Source organism: Aythya ferina (assembly GCF_964211825.1).
Source record: "Aythya ferina genome assembly, chromosome: 8".
NCBI lineage: Eukaryota > Metazoa > Chordata > Aves > Anseriformes > Anatidae > Aythya > Aythya ferina.
Window position 1 is genome coordinate 23,661,595 of NC_140304.1, and position 22,716 is coordinate 23,684,310.

The following is a 22,716-nucleotide window of genomic DNA, read 5'->3' on the forward strand; positions in this document are numbered from 1 at the left end:
TGAGGAAGGGCAGATGAAGAACACCTCCCAGGCCAGCAGCAGCAAGGCAGGGGCACACAACGCCAAGCCGAGGGCTCTGCGTGGACACGAGCTCCTCGTGCTCCTGCGTGAGGGCAGGCAGAGGGGCTCAGCGCTCCCCATCCCGCCTGGTGCCTCTGGCTGGAAGCTTCTCGTACGAGACAAATGCATCATTGTGCAGGAAGCCTTGCAGCGGGCCAGCCCGGCAGGACATCAAGGACATTGGAAACTGATTTCTCCGGCCAGCCTGAGCTCCCCAGACACTGCCTGTTCCCGCCTCCCACCCCACTGATTAATGGCTCTCTGTGACAGTGGTTAATAGGATCCTCTTTGAAATCCAAATAACTAGCATTAGTGACCTCAGAGCCCTGCCTGCTAGCTGGACACACTGCCTGCTTTTAATTCTCTTTGTCTCCTGTAGCATCTTCCATACCAAAGCTTGCTTCCCCTGCTGCCTGCCCCTACCCATCCCCAATAAGCCCCCGTATGGCAGCAGCACCCCAACCTAGCAGATCTCCCCTTCCCTCCACAGACCCCGAGTGGCAATGGACTTCCCCACACAATGCCCAAGCCAAGGAGTCACAGCAAAGCTTCCTGGCACAGGGAATTGCCACCGAGCCTGCCTCAGGGCTGATTCTCAGCAGCCAACAATTTAAAGCCAAAATTCACTGGGCTCCCTTGCTGCTACCACACCTAGCTCAGGAAAAGCCTGTCTGTAAGAGACTAACATTTAGGCAACTGGCTCTGACTACAGAAAATCTCCTTCTTCCCTTTCTTTTTTTTTTTTTTTTTTTAATCCATAACCACCAGCTTTAAAGCTTTAAATCAATATCCCCTCTTGCGATCTGCATTCAGCGAGGAATTATTCACATTGAGAGCTTTAAAAATTAAGCTAAACCCTGCAGGGCCCAGGCCAAACTTAAGTCACAGCAAAGCTTTAAACACTGGATCAGGGACACAGCATGAGCCGTGTCCTGGTCTTAAATGCAAACTAAATGCAGAAAACAAAGCTGACATTGCTCTGTTAAAAGGAAAAGCCATAAACGGTCCATGCTGCGGCTTCTCCTGGGGACACAAGAGACACGGGCCATCCTTCTACCAAGAAAGGTCAGCCAATTCCAACCAAACTTCTCACAAAGGAAAGAAACTAATTGTCCCCGCAAGGGAAAGAGACTCACTGTCACCGTTTGAAGGAGAAAAACGGCATCTGATCCATCCACTGATTCAGAGAGGCAAATTCATGGTCAAAGCAGGGCAGCGCCGTGTGCTCTGTTTGTGGTGGCACCCATGTCCACGGGAACAGCAGGTCCTCAGCACCACTCCGCTGCTGATGCCCGCCACCAGCCTCAGCTGGCCCTGAGCTGGGCAGAAAGTGCCAGGCACTGAGCAGAGCCCTCAGCATCACTGGGAGGTGCTGGTTTGAAGGAACAATGTAAAAGGAAAAGGGGGAAAAGAAAAAACCCACAACGTAAACCAGCTCCTGTTTGTGCCTTTGAGGAACACCAAGGCAGGAAAGGATGGATAAGAAAGCAAGGGCTCATTGATAGGAGAAATTCCCATCTGGGGTGTAACCTGCTCAGTTAGTAGGGACAGACCTCCTGTTCCCCATCTCTGCTCCCACTGCAGGGCCGCAGGCTTGCTAGAACCCCACAAGGAGGCCTCAAACCTACCCCATCGTCCACATGATGCTGTGACAGCTGCTCTACGGTAGCAAAGGCAGCGAGCTGGATATAAGCAGCCCAGGAAACAACAGCTGCATTTCCACCACCCCCATAGCGGTGTCTGAATGAATGCTGAAAGCTTTCCCCCTCCCCTGCTTGAGGGATGTTCATCTGGACTGCGCGGAGCACGTCCTCCATCCCGCGGCCACCAGCACAAGGTAAAGCTACAAGGGCGAAGGAGCTGGAACAAGGACCTCCTGTCCCCACATCCTCCCATTGTGCCCTGGCCTCCCGCAGGTACGAAGTGCAGAGGGGGCCTCGAGGCTTGAAACCACCCCAGCACAGAGGTCATGCCCCGTGTTCAGCCCTACAAATGCCCACACGCAGCCACTTCCCTGGCTCTGCCACCGGGGTGAATGCCCAGGCCTTAATATTTGTAAAGTCCTTAGGAAATCCTTGGAGGGGAAGAACAGAGTATTATTATGAAATAATAGCTTTTTATTCTGCTCCGTCTGAAAGCAGCGGTTCTTTGTTCGGCCCTGCGCTGTCTAAGCCAAGGGTTAAAACTTAACTCGCTTGGATGTAAGAAGGCCATCCCCTGCGGCGGGGGAGAGGCAGACTTCTGAAGATCTGAAGAACAAGATGTCTTTCTAACCTGTTCGGACTCCAATAAGCAGCTTTAGCTCTAACAATAGGGGGCTGAAAACCCAAATGCCCCAAAGCCTGGAGGCAATCAGCACTGTTTAAGCATCCGCAACTGACATTTCTAACACCACCTGAAACGCGAATTTTCCTTTCTGTTTCAAAGCCTTATTTTCCAATCAGATTACGTGCAGGATAAATACCCTTATACGGTGACAGCAGGCACTGCACAAGAAAATTGGGGATAATGGTAAATGCAAAGATTTACAGATACTTATCTCAGCATCTGCAAGAAGTATTAGCTTTGAATGTGGTGTTCAAACACAACGTCAATCACCAGAACCCAGAGAAACTGCAAACTTGCTTAGTGGAACTCGGCCCTAAAATAAATAATTAAAAGAAATAACAGAACTAGGTCTTTAGAGACCATCTCTCGACTGGGAAGTAGCAGCTGCATGCACGAAATGCCAGGCTGGTCCGGGCTGACAAAGCACAAGCACAGCTGAGCAACCAAGAGGAACGACCCCGGCGCACTGGGAGAGCGCGTGGTGGTCAGAGCTCTCATCGGGGACACGGGGCACCCAGCCGAGAGCTGCCAGGAGGGACCCTGCAAGCAACCACCATTTGCAGATGCTGACCTAGGATGAAAGGATGTGCAATCAGGTCTCTAGACCCTAACAAGTCACCTCTGGGAAGAATGCAACAGTCACCAGCTGAAAAATATCCTAGCATTATTAGGAAGATCAACGAAGAGGAGAGATGAGGATGCCTCTTGAACAGTCCAGATTTTCTTACCTCTCAGGGTCCAACATGCACTGGTATCTCTGAAGACGTGTCTGGACCTTCTTCAGCTGGTCAGGCATGCCAGGAAAGTACAGCAAGCTCTTCAACCCACTGACCGTCAGCTCCTTCCCATGGACTTGCCTTCAGCATCGAACATCTTTCACACCCCTGGTGTCAGCCGGGCACGCAACTGATCCTCGAGATAAACAGCCTGACATCTAACAGCAAGACTCGGGCTACAGCCATAGATCACCAACAGAAAAAAGCAAAGCTGTGATTTGAAATCTTATCTGGTTGCTGCAGAAACGCAGCGGAGAAGGTCAACTTTCCATCATTCAGCAAAGAGACTCAGCGCCAGCATATAAAGAAACACTAAAAAATATCACTGTTGAGTTAAGACAACTTTGGGGTTTCTGCTTTGCAGCCAAATATCACTCAGCGGCCATTAAACAGATTTTTTAGCCATCAGTGGAACATTAGAAATTCCATGAATTTGAAGTTTATTATTTCCACGATACAGTTTATATTTTATTATTTTTTTTAGGATTTATACTCCTTGGCTTCACTATTTCATCTATAAATAAAACCATTTGCTAAGTTGGCTGATACACTGCAGCCCATGACTGGCACATTTATGCAAGTTGGCTGAAAAACAAGACGGTTCAAGGAATCGCCAGAAACACTAAATCCAGTTATTTCAAATCCATTTTGAAACATCTAATAAATCTGCAGGGATCACTTGATATACAGAACTGGCTAAACTCAAGTAGTCGTGCTTCTGCTCAGCATCTCTGACGTTTATGGAGTGGCTGATGTGCGTTTCACAGCTTTCAATCTCAAGTCCTTCACAGTCCATCACAAAAAAAAAAAAAAATCATGTCTCTGGATAGATTTTTGAAAGGAAGCTAAGAAAATGAAATAGCAAAAGAGAGCCAGCCATGGCAAATGGTAAGGAGACCTACATCCCTGGCTTCCCATTTTGGTGGGATGCACCAGGCAGAAATGGGACAGGGTGTGCAGGGATCTTTGCACTCTGACAGGGCTCCAACGTGTCCTCTGGCACACCCCAACTCAGGCCTAAGTGCTGCTGTCTGCCAGTGACATGTCACCAAGCAGGATGCAGGAGGGCCAGCACAAAGCACAACCCGAAGCCTTTGAACCTTTGTCAAACCCCAGTAAAGCCAGTGCTCCACTTCTCTGATCCAACCATCTCCTGCTTCTTACTGACTGAACTCAGCAAGTGCTGCTTTATCTGCTCCCACATTAGGCATCCCAAGCAATGAGATATCCTGTGTACGCTCAGGGGACTGGTCTCTGCTCCCCCAGATCTCACTGAAGACACTTTTGTCGATAAAAGAAAACACAGCAGCTTCTTGAGAGAGCATAACCGCCCCTTCTGTCAGCTGTACACCTACAATGAATCTATTCCACAGACCCGAGTTGCCCCTGAGGATTGTTCACACTGTCTTTTGTACACTCAAAGCATGCTCTCATCACATGTTATGGCAGCAATGAGTGGGTGCTAGGAGGAGAAAAGCACCAAGTGGGCCAGAGTGCTGCAACTTTGCTTGAAATCAGTATAAATGTGGGCTCATCACAAGCAAAAAGCAGATCTGGAAGCTGCTCTGGTCCACCAACAAGCTCCAGCTGGACAGCGAGCCTGCACACCTACCCTCTGTGTCTACGGGAGTTGGAGAGCTTTAAGCCTCATGAGGCTGGGCCAGCAGCTAATGCTGCCTTGGACTAAATTTGTGCAGCTTCTCAGGTAGATGGAAATGAAAATTCTAAAATCTGCCCAACTCTCAGTGCTCCCCAGTTACTGTGAGGCAAATGATGAAAGATCTGATCACAGAAGGCAAAAATAAAGATATCCAACTTAATGTTTTTTATCATAGCGCTTGTAATCTGTGCCCTGGGAACTACTCGGCAACAGAAAGCAACTCTAGCCTCAGGATACATCAACAGATCTTACACCAGCACACGAGGGACTGACGGCAGCTTTACTTCTCCAGTAAGATGAGCAAGGCAATGGAAAAGGCACAGAAGTCATCTCACCAGAAAAGGGCTGTGTGTGAACCCCCAAGCTACTGATGCAGAGGCTGAATATGCAAAGGGAACCTTTGCATGATTACTTTCTGAACAAAACCACCTTGCAAAGCTGCTCAGACAGGTCATGATCAGTATTGCAAAAGCAACACAGGCCCTCCAGGAACAAAGCCGAGTTGTGTGGTGCCTTCAGCCACAGGAGAGCAACTTGAGCCCCGGGGAACCTGCAAAACTTTGAGCCTTGATTAGGCCAAGAGAGATGAGAGAGAATAAATCAGAGTACTAACGCAACAGAGTCACACCAGGGCTTTTACCCCTGCTCCAGGAGGCTGCGTGTCAAGGCAGGACTTGATTTTCTTACAGCCACCAGAGCCATCCCTAATTCTGAGGTTTGGTTTGGCGTCTCTGACCTCCAGACCAATAGTTTGGGTATGCTCCTCATAGCTACATGCTGGGGCTTTGGAGCAATAATAATCCTTTGAGGTAAGGGAAACCCAGCTCTCCCTCTGCATCTCCCAAACAGCACTAATAGATAGCTATCAGCAGCCTTATTTCATCCACAGAATCACCACCAAAAAGCACTGATTAACATGTAAAAGTTGGAATTTTTAATTGCTCCACACTAGCTGGTTAAAAGCTGATGAGCCCCCAACAGCACACTGCTATGTAATTCGCTTCCCGGCTGCCCCAAATTCTTAGAGGATAAAGCTGCAGACCAATGTGGCCACACAAAGCACCCAAGGCCTTGCAAGCCAACACTACAAATACCTCTTCTGCCTCTGCTCCTGCCGCTGGGAGCCAAAAAGCAATCATTTCCTGCTGCTCCCTGGTGCAATGGCTCAGAAATTGCTGAGTTCGACCTTACTTATCACTGGATGTAGTGCAGTTCTGTTTTCTAATCCCCTACATCTGCATTTCGTACAGCCCTTTTCTGAGGCTCTTCAGATTTGCGTTACAGTTTATCACCCTGCTCAGGCAGGATGACGCATCTTCAAACTTTCCACTCAAAAGAAGCGCTGAGGGATGAAACCATTCAAAACCCAAGAAGCTGCCTCAGAAAACGGTCCCCACAGAATATGGACAGCAGGATTGTTTTAAAGTCATAAACTTGATGAGACAAGGGATTATCTGTGCTGCTGGAAAGACTCCTTAGTTTCTGGTATCATAACAAAATATTGAACCGTTTGAGAAATTTCCTTCATTTTCCTGAAAGCCATGAAGATGACGAACTAGTGCAAAGCTCTGAGAGGGAAAAAAAAACATTTCTGTTCTCCTACCCGGAGAGCAGAAAAAGGCCTTCCAGCACAGACCTAACAGACGGCCCCTTCTCCTCTACCCCAGCTCAGGAAGTCTCTGCCCATCTCCAACTCAGACAACCCTAGAGCAACATAGATCCTACAGGCCCAGCCTGAAGTTTCCTCACTGCCAGCAGTCAGAAAAAGTTTATCGTAGAGTCTAGAAGCTCAAATAGACTTCAGAAGTTTTAAAGTTTCTGGATCCAAATGAGAAGAAAAACAGTCCATCCTGGCAACTATTTTTGGTGCAAAAGCCCAAGAAGAGCCAGACTCTCTGGAAGCCAGTCAACACACATCCCACACAGAACAAGATCTAAGAGCAGAGATGATGCTGCCAGCTGGCTTCAGATGGGGTAGACCTTTATAACCTTCTCCCTCTTGTAAGGCCCTCAGTATCACACCCACCCTTGGGTTCCTGGAGACCCCATCACACATGGGAGAGCATTTGCTTGGATTCACCAAGGCTTTGGGGTCTTCAGGGTCTGCCTGGCACACACACACCAACCCAAACATCAAGGACAAAGGAAGCCTCACCCTGTCTTTCCATCAGGCCACCCTAACATGCCAACCCCTATTTTTGTGCCTCACCATTGCTTTTTTAGAGAACCTGACCACTTGAAACTTGGACTCCTCTGCCAAATCTCACTGAAATTTGACGTTGGCTTTAGAGCTACTGGGCAGGGAACCTTTCTTAAGGCCACCAGCCTGCAGCCCACTCATCCTCTTCGCCCCCCAGGCTGCCTCTGATCCAAACCAGCTCCCTGAGCACCACCCCTAGTGCCTCACAGTTCAATGGGGGGCTCTCCACAGGGGCTTGGGCTGCATTTCAAAGACAAAGCATTGCCAGAACAGGAAAACCTTGGATAAAAAAACAAAGGAGCAGCTCTACTGTCTCCATCAGGCCTGCAGGAAGCCGAGGACGCCTCCAAACACACAACTGACAGGGCCCCCCAGCAAGGGCGCTAAGCCGGGAACCACATGGCCTGACAACCCCAACGAGCACACGCTGCCTCCCACATCAGAGAGGAGCCTCCTCCGAGCCTTGAAGGACTATTTGTACACGAGGCTGCATTGAATTAGGGCAGAGATACTGTCATGGCTCCCATTAGGCATGTATACGTGGCCTCCCCTCATGGGCCTGCCCAGCCTGGATGTTAACACACCAGGCTGCTGCTAGTGCTGAAGGCCACTGCACTGTTGGGGCAGCACCTTCAATGGGAAGGTTTGGGCAGGATAGGCAGAAAAACGGAAAGTAAAGTCTTATTTGGTCCAGCAACAGGCAGAGGGACCCAAGATATTATCCTGGGTCCAACAACTAACCAGTGCTGGGAGCAGAACCCAACACTTTGCTCTACCAGGGGCCGGTCTGGCACAGTCAATGCTACTGGGCCAAACTTCTGCCTCAGCTGAGCTCATGGAAAATGCTGGCTAACCCAGGGGAGTATCTGTCAGCCTTTTGTGCTTGGTTTATCATCCGGAGAAGGCGGGACCCTCCACAGTGCAGGCACATGCTACAGTCACTCCAATTCCAGAAGGAAACTTCTGCCACTACATGTGCAACCACTTTTGTGCACTCTGCTCTAGTGATGTTCCCACATTCAAGAAAAAAAAAAAAAAAAAAAAAGCATTCCCTTTGATTAGATTAAGTTAGTCATTTTTACTCTAAGAGTCAAGCTAGACTCTGTGACTACCTTAGAAACTATAAAAGCTGGCTTCCTTGGATCTGAATTTGTCTTAAGATCTAAAGGAGGAAGAAAAAAAAAAAAAAAAAAAAAGGAGGAACTCTAAGAAGAAAATGCCTTTTGTCCCCTCCTGGTGATTTCTTGCTGTCACCTGGGTTTGACATGCAGACACACAGCACTGCTAGCACCCATGCTGACAGAGAACCTGCTCGCACCAGTGGCAGAAAAACAACCAGGGCAGTCCCGGCCCCCCAGCCCATGCATCTCCTTCCCTGGGTGGTGCAGCACCACCATTTATTACAAATGGCGTCATCAGTGATAACCAAACATGACACCGAGTCACCCCGATTTCACGGGCAGCTCAGTTGCCCTGAAGAAGGGACAGTCATTCCACTGCCTGGGTGAAATACAATCAAATATTTAAATGAACGTTTCTCCTCCAGGTCAGCTTTGCCCTCCTCCTGCCGGCGGCTACCGAGTGGCAAAGCGATCTCCTCGCATTACCGTGACAACCCAAGGATGCGTTACAGCAGCAGCGAAGCTGCTGAATGGCGGAGTTTCGGTACTTGACACGCTACAATAGGATACGTTTGCCTTTTCTCAGAAATGAGAGGCCGACATTGTGAGGCATTTAAAGCCAGACATCCATGCGAGGCCATCACCACACACAGGCTCAAAAAGGCTTTGTCTACCCTTCTAAGAGAAATTTCATAATATGCGAGGGTGAGCAGTCAGCAAAAGACTTGGATCTCTCTACTTATAATCATCTACGGTTTCCTCACAACGGGCCTGAATACATCTTTGATTGGTTATGTACTAGAGGAACTGTCCCCAGCGTGGTGCCAGACATGTGCGGCGCAGGCCTGGGTTGGACTCTTGAGCAGGAAGAAGAACTCAATTCAGCAGCCAGGCTCGAAGAAAAATAATAATAATAATAATAATAACTTAAAAATGTGGCAATTATTTCATCCCAAATGGTTTCAAGCTATTACTGGTTCAATAAGGGCTTGCCTGGAAATTAAAGGCTAGAGCACTTGCAGTCTGTCCCCCCCTCTCCTGCCCCGCAGCCCAGGCTACGAGCCAATTCCCAGGCTACAGCTCCTTCACCCATGAGGGCATTTCCAGCCCTTCTTCCCCACAACAGCCTCTGCTTCTCACCCCAAAGGGCAGCCTGTCCCTTGGGATGCGGTCGCCTTGAGCATCCCACATGAGAGCACGGCCATCCAGGCGGGCAGGACCCCAGCCCCTGGCCCCCCCGGGGGCACGGAGGGGAGGGGGCTCGGATCCAGCACTCATCCGCCGCACAAGTGGCTTTCCTGTTGTTCTGCATGAACAAAAGATGAGCGGCACAGTGGGCCCCGAGAAGGGTGCCTTCCCTTTAATGAACGTGATTTCAATCCGAGTGAATATTCATAAAATTACCCTGGCTCTAATTTGTATAAAATGACAGCCTGCAAACCAGGGATGATTGAAGAGGACCAAAATCATTTTGTTTGATTACAATCTCCCCTCCCTCCTCCCCCCCACCTTCATTATCTTTTATGTCTATTTAAACTCTGGACACTGCATATTCATCTCAATCCTCCCTCCATCTCTCCTTCTGTTTGTGGGTTGCTGCTTTTTTCCCCCCCTCCCATCTCTCCTCTTTTCATTGTAATTTTCTTCTTGCTTCTGTTGTGCATTCAGGGATTTGAGGAGGTTTTCTGGGGGTGGGGGTGGACTTCATTTAAAAAAAAAAAAAAAAAAGTGTGTTGTCTGGATAGAAAATTACATTTGCATGCTCGAGGGGCCTGAGGGCTTCTCTGTGGGCTTGGCAAAGATCCTACCTCGGAGGGGGGAGGGAGGTGGAAGATGCTGATTTGATTTCCTCCTCTTCCCACCCCTTCCCCCTTTCCTTTCCATATTATAAATGTCTGCCTGATTTTTCTTTTCTTTTTCTGCATGTGCAAACCACTTGAAGAACAATGGCACAGATTAGAGGCCTTCCTTAGGGCTGTTTATGAATGCAGTTGTGGAGTTCAGCAAAGCAGAAACATTACATACAGTAATTGGACATTTAATTACTAATGAAGCTAGCAACTGAGTATTTTTTTTTTTCCAAGGGTCTGAAGCAATGTGACAGACCCTCCAACTGCAGGTTTAATTATGGCTGGAGATGGGCTTAATACTCAATCTTACACTCTATTACCCTCTCGAAAGCCCTTCTGCCTTTTATTCATAATTTTTATGCCCCTGCTCCCTCCCAGGAGGGAAACATTGCAACGTTCAGGCCACTGGACAGAATAATGCTTCTGCTGCTTTTCTCAATTGCTGCAAAACCAAAGCTGCCCCAGCGGCCAGCCTTGGGCAGGCTTCCTACAGAGCCAGCTCTTCTAAGAGCACGGAGGGAAGGGACACGCTTTAGTAGCTCAGAAGAATCACAGTCAACCCCTCCTTGCAGGATTATTCCCAATTTTGGTCCTATGTAGTTTTTGATGTCTCAGACAGCACGTTTATGTTCCTTCTTTTAACGTCAAATACTCTGACCATTGTCCCGTAACTTAAAGAGATTTGATTTCCTCTTAGTATTTAGCTTAGGTTTTCTTTTCCTTCTTCCCCCCACCAAGGAACTGTCTTCTCCAAAGCCCAAGGGACAACTGCAAATGAAGGCCTCTGTAGAAGTTTGCATGCTGCATAGGATGAGGAGCAGGCTGCAGGCAGCATGAAAGCAGATTTTTTTTCCCAGAAACCGAGCCCTCTGGTTTATAACCAGGCATCTGTGGGCTAGTTTCAGGAGGGAGAGGTGAGCAACTAACGGGTCTGGGGGAGAAAACCAAGCTAGGTCCATTTAGATACCTACGGTCCCAGTACTACCACTGACAGCTCATCTCAAAGGATCCCAAAATGACAAGCCAGCTGCACTGGACCCAACTCTTCCCCCTATCATGTCTTTAGCAGAGGCTTACAGCCCCTAGGAGGAAGCAGCGAGAGCTTCTCCCCCTGCTCCTGGCAAGAAGCAGCAGCTTCAGGACTTCCTGAGCTGAAAGTTGCATCTGGGCCATCTGGTTTAATACCACCATCTGACACTGAGATCAGGCTGGAACAGGGCTGATAAGCAAGTTCGGAGCTTTTTGATCTCATTCTGCCCCACTTACTTTCATTCATTGTTGCTCCCACTTCCTCCTTCAGGTGAGGGAAGTGCCAGGCAATCCCACCTCCTTGTGCAGAGTGCTAAGCTCCAGGGAGCAGAACCTCCAGCTTCTGCTGATCAGAAACCTTCTAATTGATTACAGATGAATGCCACGCAGCAAAATTGTTGGATTTTTAAGAGCACAGAGAGCACTTTTGTAAAATGTCATATGCATATCGGGATTTTTCTTTCCTGGTTTTAATGACAAAGTGCAAATTTGGGGAGAAACAGCGAGAGAAGGCAGCATAACAGATGTTAGAAGATGAAAAATGTTCTCAGAGAGTAAGTCATCCATTTCTTCCTCCAGATTTCCCACCATATTCCCCTGCCTCTGTAAAACTGTACACTCTTAAGGTTCACTCACGCTAATGCTCACTTGTGTTACAGAGCATACAAGCAATGCCTACATGGACCCAGGCCAGTTTCAAGCAACCCATTCACTCAGCTGATGGTGGGATTCACCTCCGAATTGCTGAGTGTCTAAGCTGGTGGACAAGGCTCCCCTACCCTCAGCTGCAGGAAAATAACACAAACTACATACCCCAAAGGACTGGGTTAACATCGCCTGCAGGCAGCACCGCTTGCTCTCCAGTGACTAACAGAGATCTTCAGAGGACTACGCTGAAAAAAACACCTAACTTTTAGATGGCAGACAGCAGGCAAGAGGAATCCCTCTGAAAGAGCATTTGCTTGTGTAATAGATGCAATTTCCCCCTAGGATTTGCCTTCAAAATGTGGGATTCAGCCAGTAAGCGTATCAAAAGTTCACTGGCACCAGTTAGAAGCCCTGCTGCTCTGCCTCCGCCTTGGATCCCAGACAATTCGCCCCTGGCTGTTTTCAGAAGCAGATACCACGCTCCTTGGACTAGGAACAAGAGCCTGCACTGAGCCCCTTTCTAAACTTTGCCCAGTTCCTCAGCTCTGATTAAATTCAGGACCATTTGGATGCCTGTACACAGCCCAGAAGGGCAGTGGGCCTGCCACCACCTGGCCTCTGTTCACCGAGGGAAAAGCTTTGGCAGCCCCCTAAATGCAGGGATCATAAAACCATTTGCAATTAGAGCAATTTGCCTGGCTTGCTGAGAGGGTGCACCCTCTGTCTCATAGCATCTGGGGCTGAGGAATCAAGCTCCCCTCAGCTCTCTCAAACTCATTCCATGGGAGGCCCATTTCTTCTGCTGTCCTCACGCACGGAAGCAACCAAACAAGACCTATGTCGTTTGCTGTTTGCTGCCCTTACCTCCTGCCAGCTACTTCAGCACATGGCGGCCACCTCACATTTCAAAGGGACACCAAATTTCATCCAAGGCCAGCTCTGGGAGCACCTCAAGCACCAGCTCGCCAGCAGCTGAGCCTGCCCTCGGGACGCCAACAATTGCCGGTTGAATGCTACAGAAATGCTTGTGGCCAGACTCGTCTGCCTTTCTATGTGCCAAAAAACACAACCCATTGACTCATCCCGGCACTTCCACCTCCTCGGAAACCTCCTGGCACTGAGAACATCTTCTCATGGTCACCAAGACCCAAACCTTCCAATAACTATCACTGCCTTCGACCAGCACAGCCCCATGCAGTCCCCTCCATAAGAAATCATATTTTGCCCAAGTGCTTCGCAACTGCTGCTGTCCATCTGAGAGCCCTCAGATGGGGCCTGCTTTTGAGAAAAGGCTGCATGCCCCCCTGCTGAGGTCTGGGCCCCTTCAAGATGTCGCAAGTCAGACACTCAACATTAAATTGCCTTTGAAGACCAGAGAGCCCCTCACCATTCTCCTCCCATGTGTTTTATCTTCTGCACAAGTCAGCTGCTGAGTTTGCAGGAGAAAGATCAAATAACTACAAAAAGAAGTTTTAAATTGCACACTCACTGCCATTAATCATATTTGCGACATCCTTCCTTGATGCCTTAAAAATGCTTATTTACAGACTGCGGCCAGCCTGCTGCCTACAAACAGTGCCCATCAGGGAAACTTTCTACATAAAGAACACGCCAACAGGTATGAGGAACTTGAAGCCACTTTGAGCCACATCAAACAGGACACATCTGCCTAATAGCTGTCTCTTTTTCAGCTGCCTCATGGTCCAAAGAATCCATCAGCTTCCCAGACAATGCCACGTGCCTAGACAGGGATGCTCCAAACACTGTCCAGACCCCACCTGCAGATGAAGTGATGCTGGGCTGGCCAGCATGCATCAAAACCTGTTCAAACAAGAGCAGACATCAGAAAAGAGTCCTTAAGTGAACAAGCCTGCTGGCCAGCACAGCCCCACAGCTCATTGCACCTCATTACATCCAGAGGACAGAAGAAAAGCAGAGCTTGGAAACCCATGCCAAGGGGACCTGCTCTCCAGCAAACACACCATGGTGTTGCTCAACACGAGTGGGCTGGAGGCAGTGGGACCCTTCCTGTCCAGTCCTTGCAGACTGCCAGGTCTGCAGGCGGGACAGTTGTAAGCAACCCCAGGACCCTCAAAAGCCATCTCCTGAGGAGCATCATGGGCAGCACCCTGCATCAAACCGCCCTGATGACCTCTCCCCAGTAAGGCAGTGAGCTCTCCCTTCAAACCCCAGTTGGAGACATCTGCTGCTCGCCAAGAGCCGGCTGTCATGACGGAAGAGCCTGAAACTCCGAAGCTGGACTCTCTTTCAACATCTCTAACTTGCTACAGCTGCTCACTTGAACTGCTAAAAGCCAGCGTAAGCTGATTTGCAAGGAGCCTGTATATGTAAACTGCACCTTTTCTCCAACATAAATAGTACAATCCTGGTTTATAATTTCAGCAGCTTGATGTTTTTTTGGCCAAGAGCAAGTCAAAGGAACTGGAGATGGAAACAGCTTTAGAAAGCCTGGCCAGCCCCACAATACAATCTGAAAAGGTCCCAAAGGGGCGAGGCTCTCAGCTACATGACCACGCAGCAAAACAAGTGCCCCTTCACTGCAGCTCCAACACACACAAAAAACACTTAAATGCCACAAATATCCTAAATCCAGTTCTCCTCCTGGTCAGACCAGGTCTTGAGGTCTGTATTTTTAAGATGAAACGTTCTCCTTCCTGTTTTAATACCTGGGGAAAACAAATAGCAGGTTAGTGTGGAGGGCCTACAACCTCTGCTGCCACCATCCTAGTGCCTCTTCATCTCCTGCCAACCCCAAGCAGCCAGGATGGCCTGGTCAGCGCTGGTGCTGGCCTCATCTGGATGAAGCTCAATGAGCTGCACACTCAAGCACAGATGTGATTTATGCAGAAAAAAACTGCATCTCCTGGAGGACACAGGCATCTGCACACACTACCAACAGTGAGGCTCTGCCATGCTGTATGTAAAGCAGCCTTCCAATCCACATACTCTGTGTGCCCTACTGAAGTGATGCTTTTCCTTTGTTCCCTGGTGCAGAAAGCATCCTTTGAGCTAGCTAGATTTCAAAGCTCTCCACTCCTCACTGCAGCCAGAGATAAATGCATTATGATGCAAGGAATTAATAACTTAAGACAACAATTCTGAATTTAATAGAAAATGTTCCTCCCACCTCTCGCTCTGAAGAGGAGGACGGCTGCTAAACCTGTGCAAAACTTGCATTAATTCACCAACTGTTTCCATGGCAGAAACTGGTGATGCAGTGAAGTCAGTGACTTCATTTCCTGAGGACATCAGATCTTGCTCCACATCAAAAGTATTTTTTTTTTGTTTATTTTACAGTCCACAAAGGGATGCTGAGTTTTAAGCTCCTCTGGGAGGGCACATACCTGATTGGGAATCAGAAAACCAGACCCTTTCTGGATCTGCAGCTTAGTCTTTCACCCCAGCATCAGAACCTAGTGTGATTTGCTGTGGGAGACCAAGACAGAAGTAGCTTGTCAGGAAAATCACCTCCTTGCTCCCCTCAATGCTCTTCAGAAAAAATATGATGCCCTTATCAGCTGCTTCCATAATGAAAGCAAGGAAATGCTAATGCAGCTCAGGGAGGAGATGGGCAGAAGTCTCCGAAGAGAAACCTGCCATACACACACAATGCCCATCAGCAAGAGGCAGAGAGATGACAGGCGTTAAACACAACCCAGAAATCCACAGCATTAATTCCAGGGCAAGCGGCGATGAGATGGAGTAGCCATTTTACACACCTGAGCTATCTTCAGCAGCCTGCTGACACTCACTTCCCTCCTCTCCCAACCGTGCAATTTATTTTCATAGTTAATTACAAAGACAGACTGATACCGACCTGCAGAAATCAGGCAGCACCTTAGCTATTTTTGGAACAAAAAGCACAGAACAGAAAGCGATCTCCTTTGATGGGTACAGAAGATACCCAAAATAAATTTTCTTATATGCCTCTCCATAATTTCTTTCCCTTTTGTTTTCATTTAGCATCTTTGATCGTTTTAAAACAAGACCGACTCTCATGAATTCTCTCCTAATTAAACGTTCTAATTAAAATGCATCACACTCCATAAATTCACTCTGGTTTTGAAAGCTGACTTTTAATCTGGAGGGCAAATAAGTCCTATCTCAAAGTTGAAAGAAAAAAAAAAATCCGTCTAAGTCAATGATTAAAAAATAATAAGAATCTATCCCAAGACCTAGCGTGTAAATAGAAACATTCGGCTCCACTTACACTGCAAAGATGACACTGGAAGGCAACATCAGCTCTTCTCAAGTCTGTATATCATTGGCATAATTGTAGGGTCTATTCTAATACAAATATTTACTCCGATTTCTACTTATGTAAATGCCCAGAAGGCAAGGTGATGTTTCAGGACACTGGTTAAATTGATCGTAGTGATCCGATCTGCCCTGCCTAGCACTTCTCTAGTTCTGCAACGTAAATCCTCACACACACATAAAATTCAGTTACCTAGTTGAAGATCAAGCAGAGGGCACAAAATACTTCTTCAGTAAATCTGTAGTTTCACAAAATTCCACCTCAAGGTGAAAAGTACAAGCTCTGAAGGTCAGAAAGTCTGCCCAACACGAGCATGCCTGTCATCGGGATTGAACATCCCATCTCCTCCCCCAGCAGAGAAGAAAGGATGAGTTTAGCACTACTTCCCACACTAGTCGTTAACCAGGAAGCCTTACGCAATACATGGGTTTCTAGACAGATGCTAAGCATAAAACCTTCAAATTTAAGACCGATTTGTCCAGATGTATGAAACGCTTGGACTGGTACCACCTCCTTTCTGCAGGAGCAAAAGGCCTCCAAGGTATAAAAGTTACTTCAAGGCATTTCATTTGGGAGATGTTTCTTCTACTGCTGGTGCTATGAGGATGCTGCACTGTGCACCTTCTTGTGCTGCATGCTGCAGAGCCCCGCTGGCACAGCAATCTAGGTGTCCTACCCCAAAATAAGCTCCCGCATGGTTTAAGTCGCATCAGGAGCGGTGGGGTGGCCTGAGACCAGCACCTCACCAGAAGGCATCTTAAGGTCACGTTCAGACAAGTGGAAGAAGAGCCTTTCCCTTGGTTACTCTGTGAAAACATTTCCCTTGTTTGCCGTTAAGATATGTGCTTTCCTTTAGTTTCCTGGACAGAAAAGGGATTAAACAGGCCAGCTTCTGACTTGAGAGCAGACTTGTGCACGTTTGACGACATCCTGACGCGCGGAACGGCGTGGAGCCGTCAAGTGGGATTCTTCCCCGTTTGCCAGTAAACACCAACATATTCTGCAGGAAATTTAGCATCACACACACAGGAAAAGCCTCTCCCTCCGCAAGTGTTTCATTCCAGCATCTAAATTGGCTTGAGGACTTGTCCTCATGGGGACCAAGTCACTGGGAAAGAAGGCATTAGCTGAGCGTTACGACACACGATCTACATCTCTGCAGAACAGCGTGCTTTCTCATAGCCTGAAATAGCTCAGAAATTGATTTTGTATGGATAGGCTTTAGGAAAAAAAGATGATTTATCTGCGTCCAAGACTGGCACATTTCATCCCAAAAAAAGTGTTTCTTTCCCCTCAGAACATTATGGTCACATAATCTAAACGTTACGAAGAGCACTGATTGTAAGGTAAGTAGTCAGTGGCAAACAAGCACTAGTAATTTCTGCTTCCTAATAAAAAAGCTGCTGTGAATTTTATACCAATTCAATGCTTCACCGCAGCTTCACTAGCAGATGAAAATGGGTTTTGAGGGGAAAAAGCCTTACTTTAATCACAGATCTTCAAGATGACAGCTACACTGCAAAAATGAAACACATTCACGAAGCCCCACAGGAAAGATCAATGGTTTTAGGTTTCAGGGAGATTAGACTTTATATTTTTTTAAGTTCTCCAATATGAATTTGGTTTAGACAAAGAAAAAAGTGGGGGAGAAGTGTAATCTATAACACTTGTTCTTTCTGAGTTTGAAAGTCATTTATTATTTTGGAGACACTTCTGCAGCACAATTCCCAAGCAACCAAGAATGGGATTTTTACAGCAGAAGTAACCATTACAAGCAAAAAGCCAAGCTCCTGGCATCCCGACGAGAAATGGAACAACCTGGTATTGGCATGCTTGGAAACAAGGAGCTGATATCTCCCACTTCATCCCCACTACAGGTTTTGCCACCAGCAAGTGGCCACTGCTAGCCCCAGCCTGACCCACTGAGGCTCTCTGTAATCCACCCCAGAGAACTCAGCTCCCCACAACACGCAGCCCTTCATCCCTACTGGAGACCTGGGGAGGCAACGTGCCACTGACAGACCCCTTCCCCTAGTCATCGGGTGATATTGGGTGCAGAGTCCTGCTACAAGGACGTTGAGGTTCCCCAGTAGCTCTGAGATCTTATATCCAGTAAGATAATAAGTACATCTTGTGTGCTTATCCATCTTGAAGAGAATGTAGTGACCTAGAGAGCCACAATTCAGCTAAAGCACAACAATTTCAGACAAAAAGCCTTGCTTGCACTTCACATGTGCTGAATACCTTCATCCTCTGTGCATCTTCTGGCTACACTGCCCACATCCTTCCTATTCTGCAAATCCTAAAGGCACTAAGCAACAAAACACAGATATTCCCTCTACTAACCAGCTTGAGCCAACACCAGGGGAAGCTCAAGAGATGACAGCACAACCCCAACTCTTGCCTATTCACAGATCTCTATACGTCTTCTCAGTAGAAATGCAACCCCACACCAAGAACATCAGCTTCCTGACAATGGCAAGAGTTCTCTTAGCATGACTACTTTTGACAATGCTTCTGGGTAATCCTCTAATCATCTCTAGGCCCTCAGACCATAGCCAGAAACCCAGGAGAAGAGACACAAGGATATTGAAGGTAGAAAAGGAAGGAGGGGGGAGAAATATGAATTTGGAAGAAGACAAAATGTAACTACAAAAATGCACATGAAGAAGAAGAAAGCATACTAGTTCCCTGACACATGAACATCAGCAAAATGCATTTGGATTCCTCTGATACCTCCTGCCACTCAATGGCTGAGAGGCCAAGTAAAAGGTACAGCAGAAAGCTGATGTTGGAGGCATTTGCAACTTCTTGCCTTGTAACATTCCTGCTGGGTACAGGTTTTGTTTAAGTTAACGTGCCACAGCAGGGATGCAAAATTATAGGCGAGATCTCAAAAATAGCAGGAGACTAATACTTCATTTAGCAATTGTATATGCTCTCTTTCTTTATCCAGTGGCACAGAACCTAATTCCACAGTGAAACCCATTAATTACGGATTGCAGGGAGTGGGCTGCCTCCTCATCCCATCTACTCACCGGATGGGGAAGAAAGCAGCTCGGACACAGACACAGAGGCAATGCTCCGTCTGTGCGAATAAATTAATCCCAACAGCACAAACATCCAAATGCCAGAGGGCAGAGTCCACCCCCACACACATACACACTCTTTGGTTGCTGCAATTAATAATATACATCTGAACTTCAAATGAGTATTAAATCAGAAAGGAGACTGGTTTCTACAGCACTCCAAGCCCTGATAACCCCCATTAATTTCAGCACAGCACCCTCCCAGAGCAGCAGGGGACAGAGCTCCACCATGCCCAGCAATTCATCCTTCACAGACAAACACTAAGGAAAGCAAGTGGCTGGGTTCTCCTGTTCCCTAAATCTCCTGATATGCCAGGCAAGCAGGGAAAGCATCAAAACAGATCCTCTTGCAACACGAGGTCATGACTTCAAGAGAGAGGCACAGCAGGGAACTCAAAGACTGATGCCAAAAGGCAGGGAGTCAGAAGGACAAACACTCATAGAGCATTCCCAAACAGATCGAGCTATTCAAAGACATACAGAAGGAAAGAGAGAGAGAGAGAACCCTTAAGAAACACAATCCAGAAAAGCAGAGGACACTTCTCTGCAGACTGAGTATTCCTCTCCCCTCCCCTTCCCGAGCTGTCCCAGGGAAGCAAGCTCCAGGTTACCTCCCTGAGCACAGGGAGGACCTCTCCTAGCAGACAAAATGGAGAAGAGCTTCTTTATTTCAGCTGCTGTGAAACGTCTGGACGCCAAAGCTGTTTGGAGAAAGGCTGCGTCTCAGCTAGCTAGTCTGTTACTCAGTTAGCAAGGGTGAAACATCAGCTCTGCTTGGCCTTGTAATAGTTTGCTGCCCAGGCATCGTCTAATTGTCACTCCAGTTTACGAGCTGAAGATTTGTGTTAAGATAACAGCGGATGAATTTTTGGCAGCGAGCTCAGAGCAGGAGGAGGCCCAGACGTAAAAGAAAACCGATTCAAGTCACCGCCCCTGTCTGAAGTGCCCTCCTGCCCACCGGCAGCTGTGGGTCCAGAGCAATGGGACAGCGCAGCAAGGGCTGTTACAGGTCCAAACCCCAAAGATCAAAAGCCTGCCCACTTTGAAACAAAAGCATTTGTTTAAAGTGCCAGACAGACCTCATGCCAATCCCCTTCCAAAGGAATAAAAGCTACTTGAGCACATTGTTTGACTCACCCTGGGGCCAACACAACAGTGAATAGTGCCCTCTTCCTACAGGAAGGAGACTTCTTACCCGGGCTAGAAACATCCTTAACACACCCCAAGCCCCTGACTCCAGCTGCAGACTATAGGGAAAGATAACAAAATGGAGCTGCAGCAGGTCCCTCATGGTTTGTTCAGGTGGAGAAGGCCTTCCAGGACCAACCACCTTGAGCCACCTCAGCTGGGATTCATCTCATCCTACTCAGGCTCAAACAAGAAACAGCAGTGCCCTAGCTGCTCCCTGCCTTCCCTTTCCAGTCACAGCACCCCAATGTGCCCACCTCCTTCCTCAGCACAGGGAACCCAGACAGGGACAGGCCTCCACACCTGTGATCCACCATGGATACAATCATCCCCTTACACCCCCACCACCCATTCCCACCCCACTGCCAAGCTTCCCCAGACCGGGACATTTTGGGGCTCCCCCACCTCATCACCACCCCACAGACCAGCAAAAGGGCACGGCTCGCCGCTCCTCACCCCACAAAAACACGTTGAGCTGTTGCACGGGGTAAGGTTGCAACCGAGAGAAACTTCTGCTTCCACCGCATTTGGAAACAGCAAAGGCATCAGAGTTCAAATTTAGAAATCAAGCAAATCGGACTACTGCCTGTGTTTTAGCTCAAATTAGAATATAAAAAAAAAAGTGACTGTACAGTGTCCTAGCACCCCCACTCCATCCCAAACTTAGCAGTCTTTATTTTTATTTTTTTTTTCTACGCTACGAATTCCAAAGGCAGCTAATTAGCCAAGACTCAGCAAACTCAGGTTAAAAAAAGAAGCTGCCTCGGCTCCGTCAGGGAGGCAGATGGCAGCGGCGCGGTTGAGACGCGCGGCGGGCTGCATCAGCAGTTTCCCCAGCCCGTGGTGTCTGAGCGCGGGGGGACTGCAGATGGAGGCCGCGCGGCCGGCCGGCTGCCAGCGGGCCACCAACAGGTGACTCGTTGGCTCGGAGAAGCCTTGCCCAGCTCGAGCCACGCAGCCCGGAGAGGCACCTGATCGGTTTATTAACTTACTGGGTGGTTTTGCACACCGTGGTCCTGGTCCCAAGTGGAGAAATAAATGTGTTGTGACCAGCCTCGGTGTTCCTCATGGTGTTCAGAGCTCCTTGCTTCTCCCACCTTCGGGATCCCTCAGGGGGATGCAGGGAAGAGACAGGGCTACTGCCACTGATGGGTGAGTGAACACATGTAACAGGAAAACCTATGCTAGATACGAAAAGCAGCAAGATGAGCGCTTAGGCAGCCCAGCTGACTCTTCAGAATAATCCCTTAGCCAGCAGGAACCCAGCCAGGTAGATACAATTTAATTAAAATGACGTCAGCTCGTTATGCAGGAGTCGGAGGTCCCTCTGGACACGGTGCCCAGTGGCTCAGATGTGAGCAGAGACTGGGAAAGGTCAAACTTGCTTGGACTCCATCCATACTCCTGCTTCTCTCTCCTCTTGGGTTTAAGCAGGTGCTCGCTTCAGACACTCTCACGTGTGCTCTTCCCAGTGCCCTGAGCTCCTGCTAACACCCCAAGCCATCAGGATACATAGGGGGCAGCACATCCTGTCCCTCTGGGTCCTGCCTCACTCCTGTAGGACCTCCTTGTACGTCACAGCTGAGAAGGAAGAGCGAGGGCACAGCACCTACAGGGTACTGACTGCACTGCTCTCTGCATGACCAGAATGTTTTACACACGCTGGGAATCACAGCAAAATGGAGATAAAAACCTTAAAAGCAGCTTCATGGCAGCCTTATTACTTCATGTTTGCAAGAACCAGAGAGTGTTCAAGGGTACCAAGTCCTAAGCCAGAAGAGGCAATACCTAAGACACAGCAAACCGCTCGCTCACAGGCATTTCTCGAAGGATGACGTGGCTTGAGTCAAGAAAAGGCTTTCTCTGCAGTCTCTCGTACCTCATGACCTTCTCACTAGTTTCCCAGCCAGACAGGTGCAATAAAATGTTTCTAACCTGCAGGAATGTAAGTGCAGATGCCACGTGAAGCTGCTGGATGTATTCAGGAGTTCAGTGCTAGTGAAAAGGTGCAAAACACAGCAGCCTCAAAGATGCAGGACATAACACAACCCTCCAAAAAACACATCTCTGAGTGGGGGACAACTTCCAGCTGAGAGCAGGAGGGCACCTGTGCCCTCAGGTCCTGCCTTTGCACATGGGCAGGGTCTGGGATCCTCACCTGTGAGCTTCAATAAGGTCTAAAGGATAATACAGGACCGGCTGCCCTGTAATTAGTATTAAAGCCTCTTCAAAACATCCAGCCTGTGCTCAGGGACTGATCAATAGCAATCAATTCTTGCGCATCAGCAGATTTTGCAAGTGCCTAGCACGCTCCTGAATGAGGCCATTAGCACCTACAATCTCAAACTAATAGCCTGTAATGATGGGATTTTACCTATGTTAATAGCAGGCTGGATGATAAACAGCAATTTCGTTATCAACGTTCATTGGGGTGAGCAGACCTTAATCCTGTCGTGGCAGAGATGACAAGGCAAAGACAATGCTGGCA

At 48.2% G+C, this 22,716-nt stretch overlaps 1 protein-coding gene across 2 annotated transcripts in view; it reads right to left on the reverse strand.

Moving 5' to 3' along the window:
- Positions 1 to 22,716, reverse strand: part of ZSWIM5 (zinc finger SWIM-type containing 5) — a gene marked incomplete at its 5' end in the record, with an annotated part of 87,502 nt that overhangs the window by 47,161 nt on the left and 17,625 nt on the right. The window contains one exon of one of the 2 annotated variants that reach the window (XM_084527975.1): positions 20,178 to 20,336. The exons of the other annotated variant lie outside the window; for it this stretch is intronic. Coding sequence (XP_084384101.1) covers positions 20,178 to 20,331 — 154 coding nt within the window. Of the gene's footprint in view, positions 1 to 20,177; positions 20,337 to 22,716 lie in introns of those variants that run through there. 2 annotated transcript variants of the gene reach the window in all.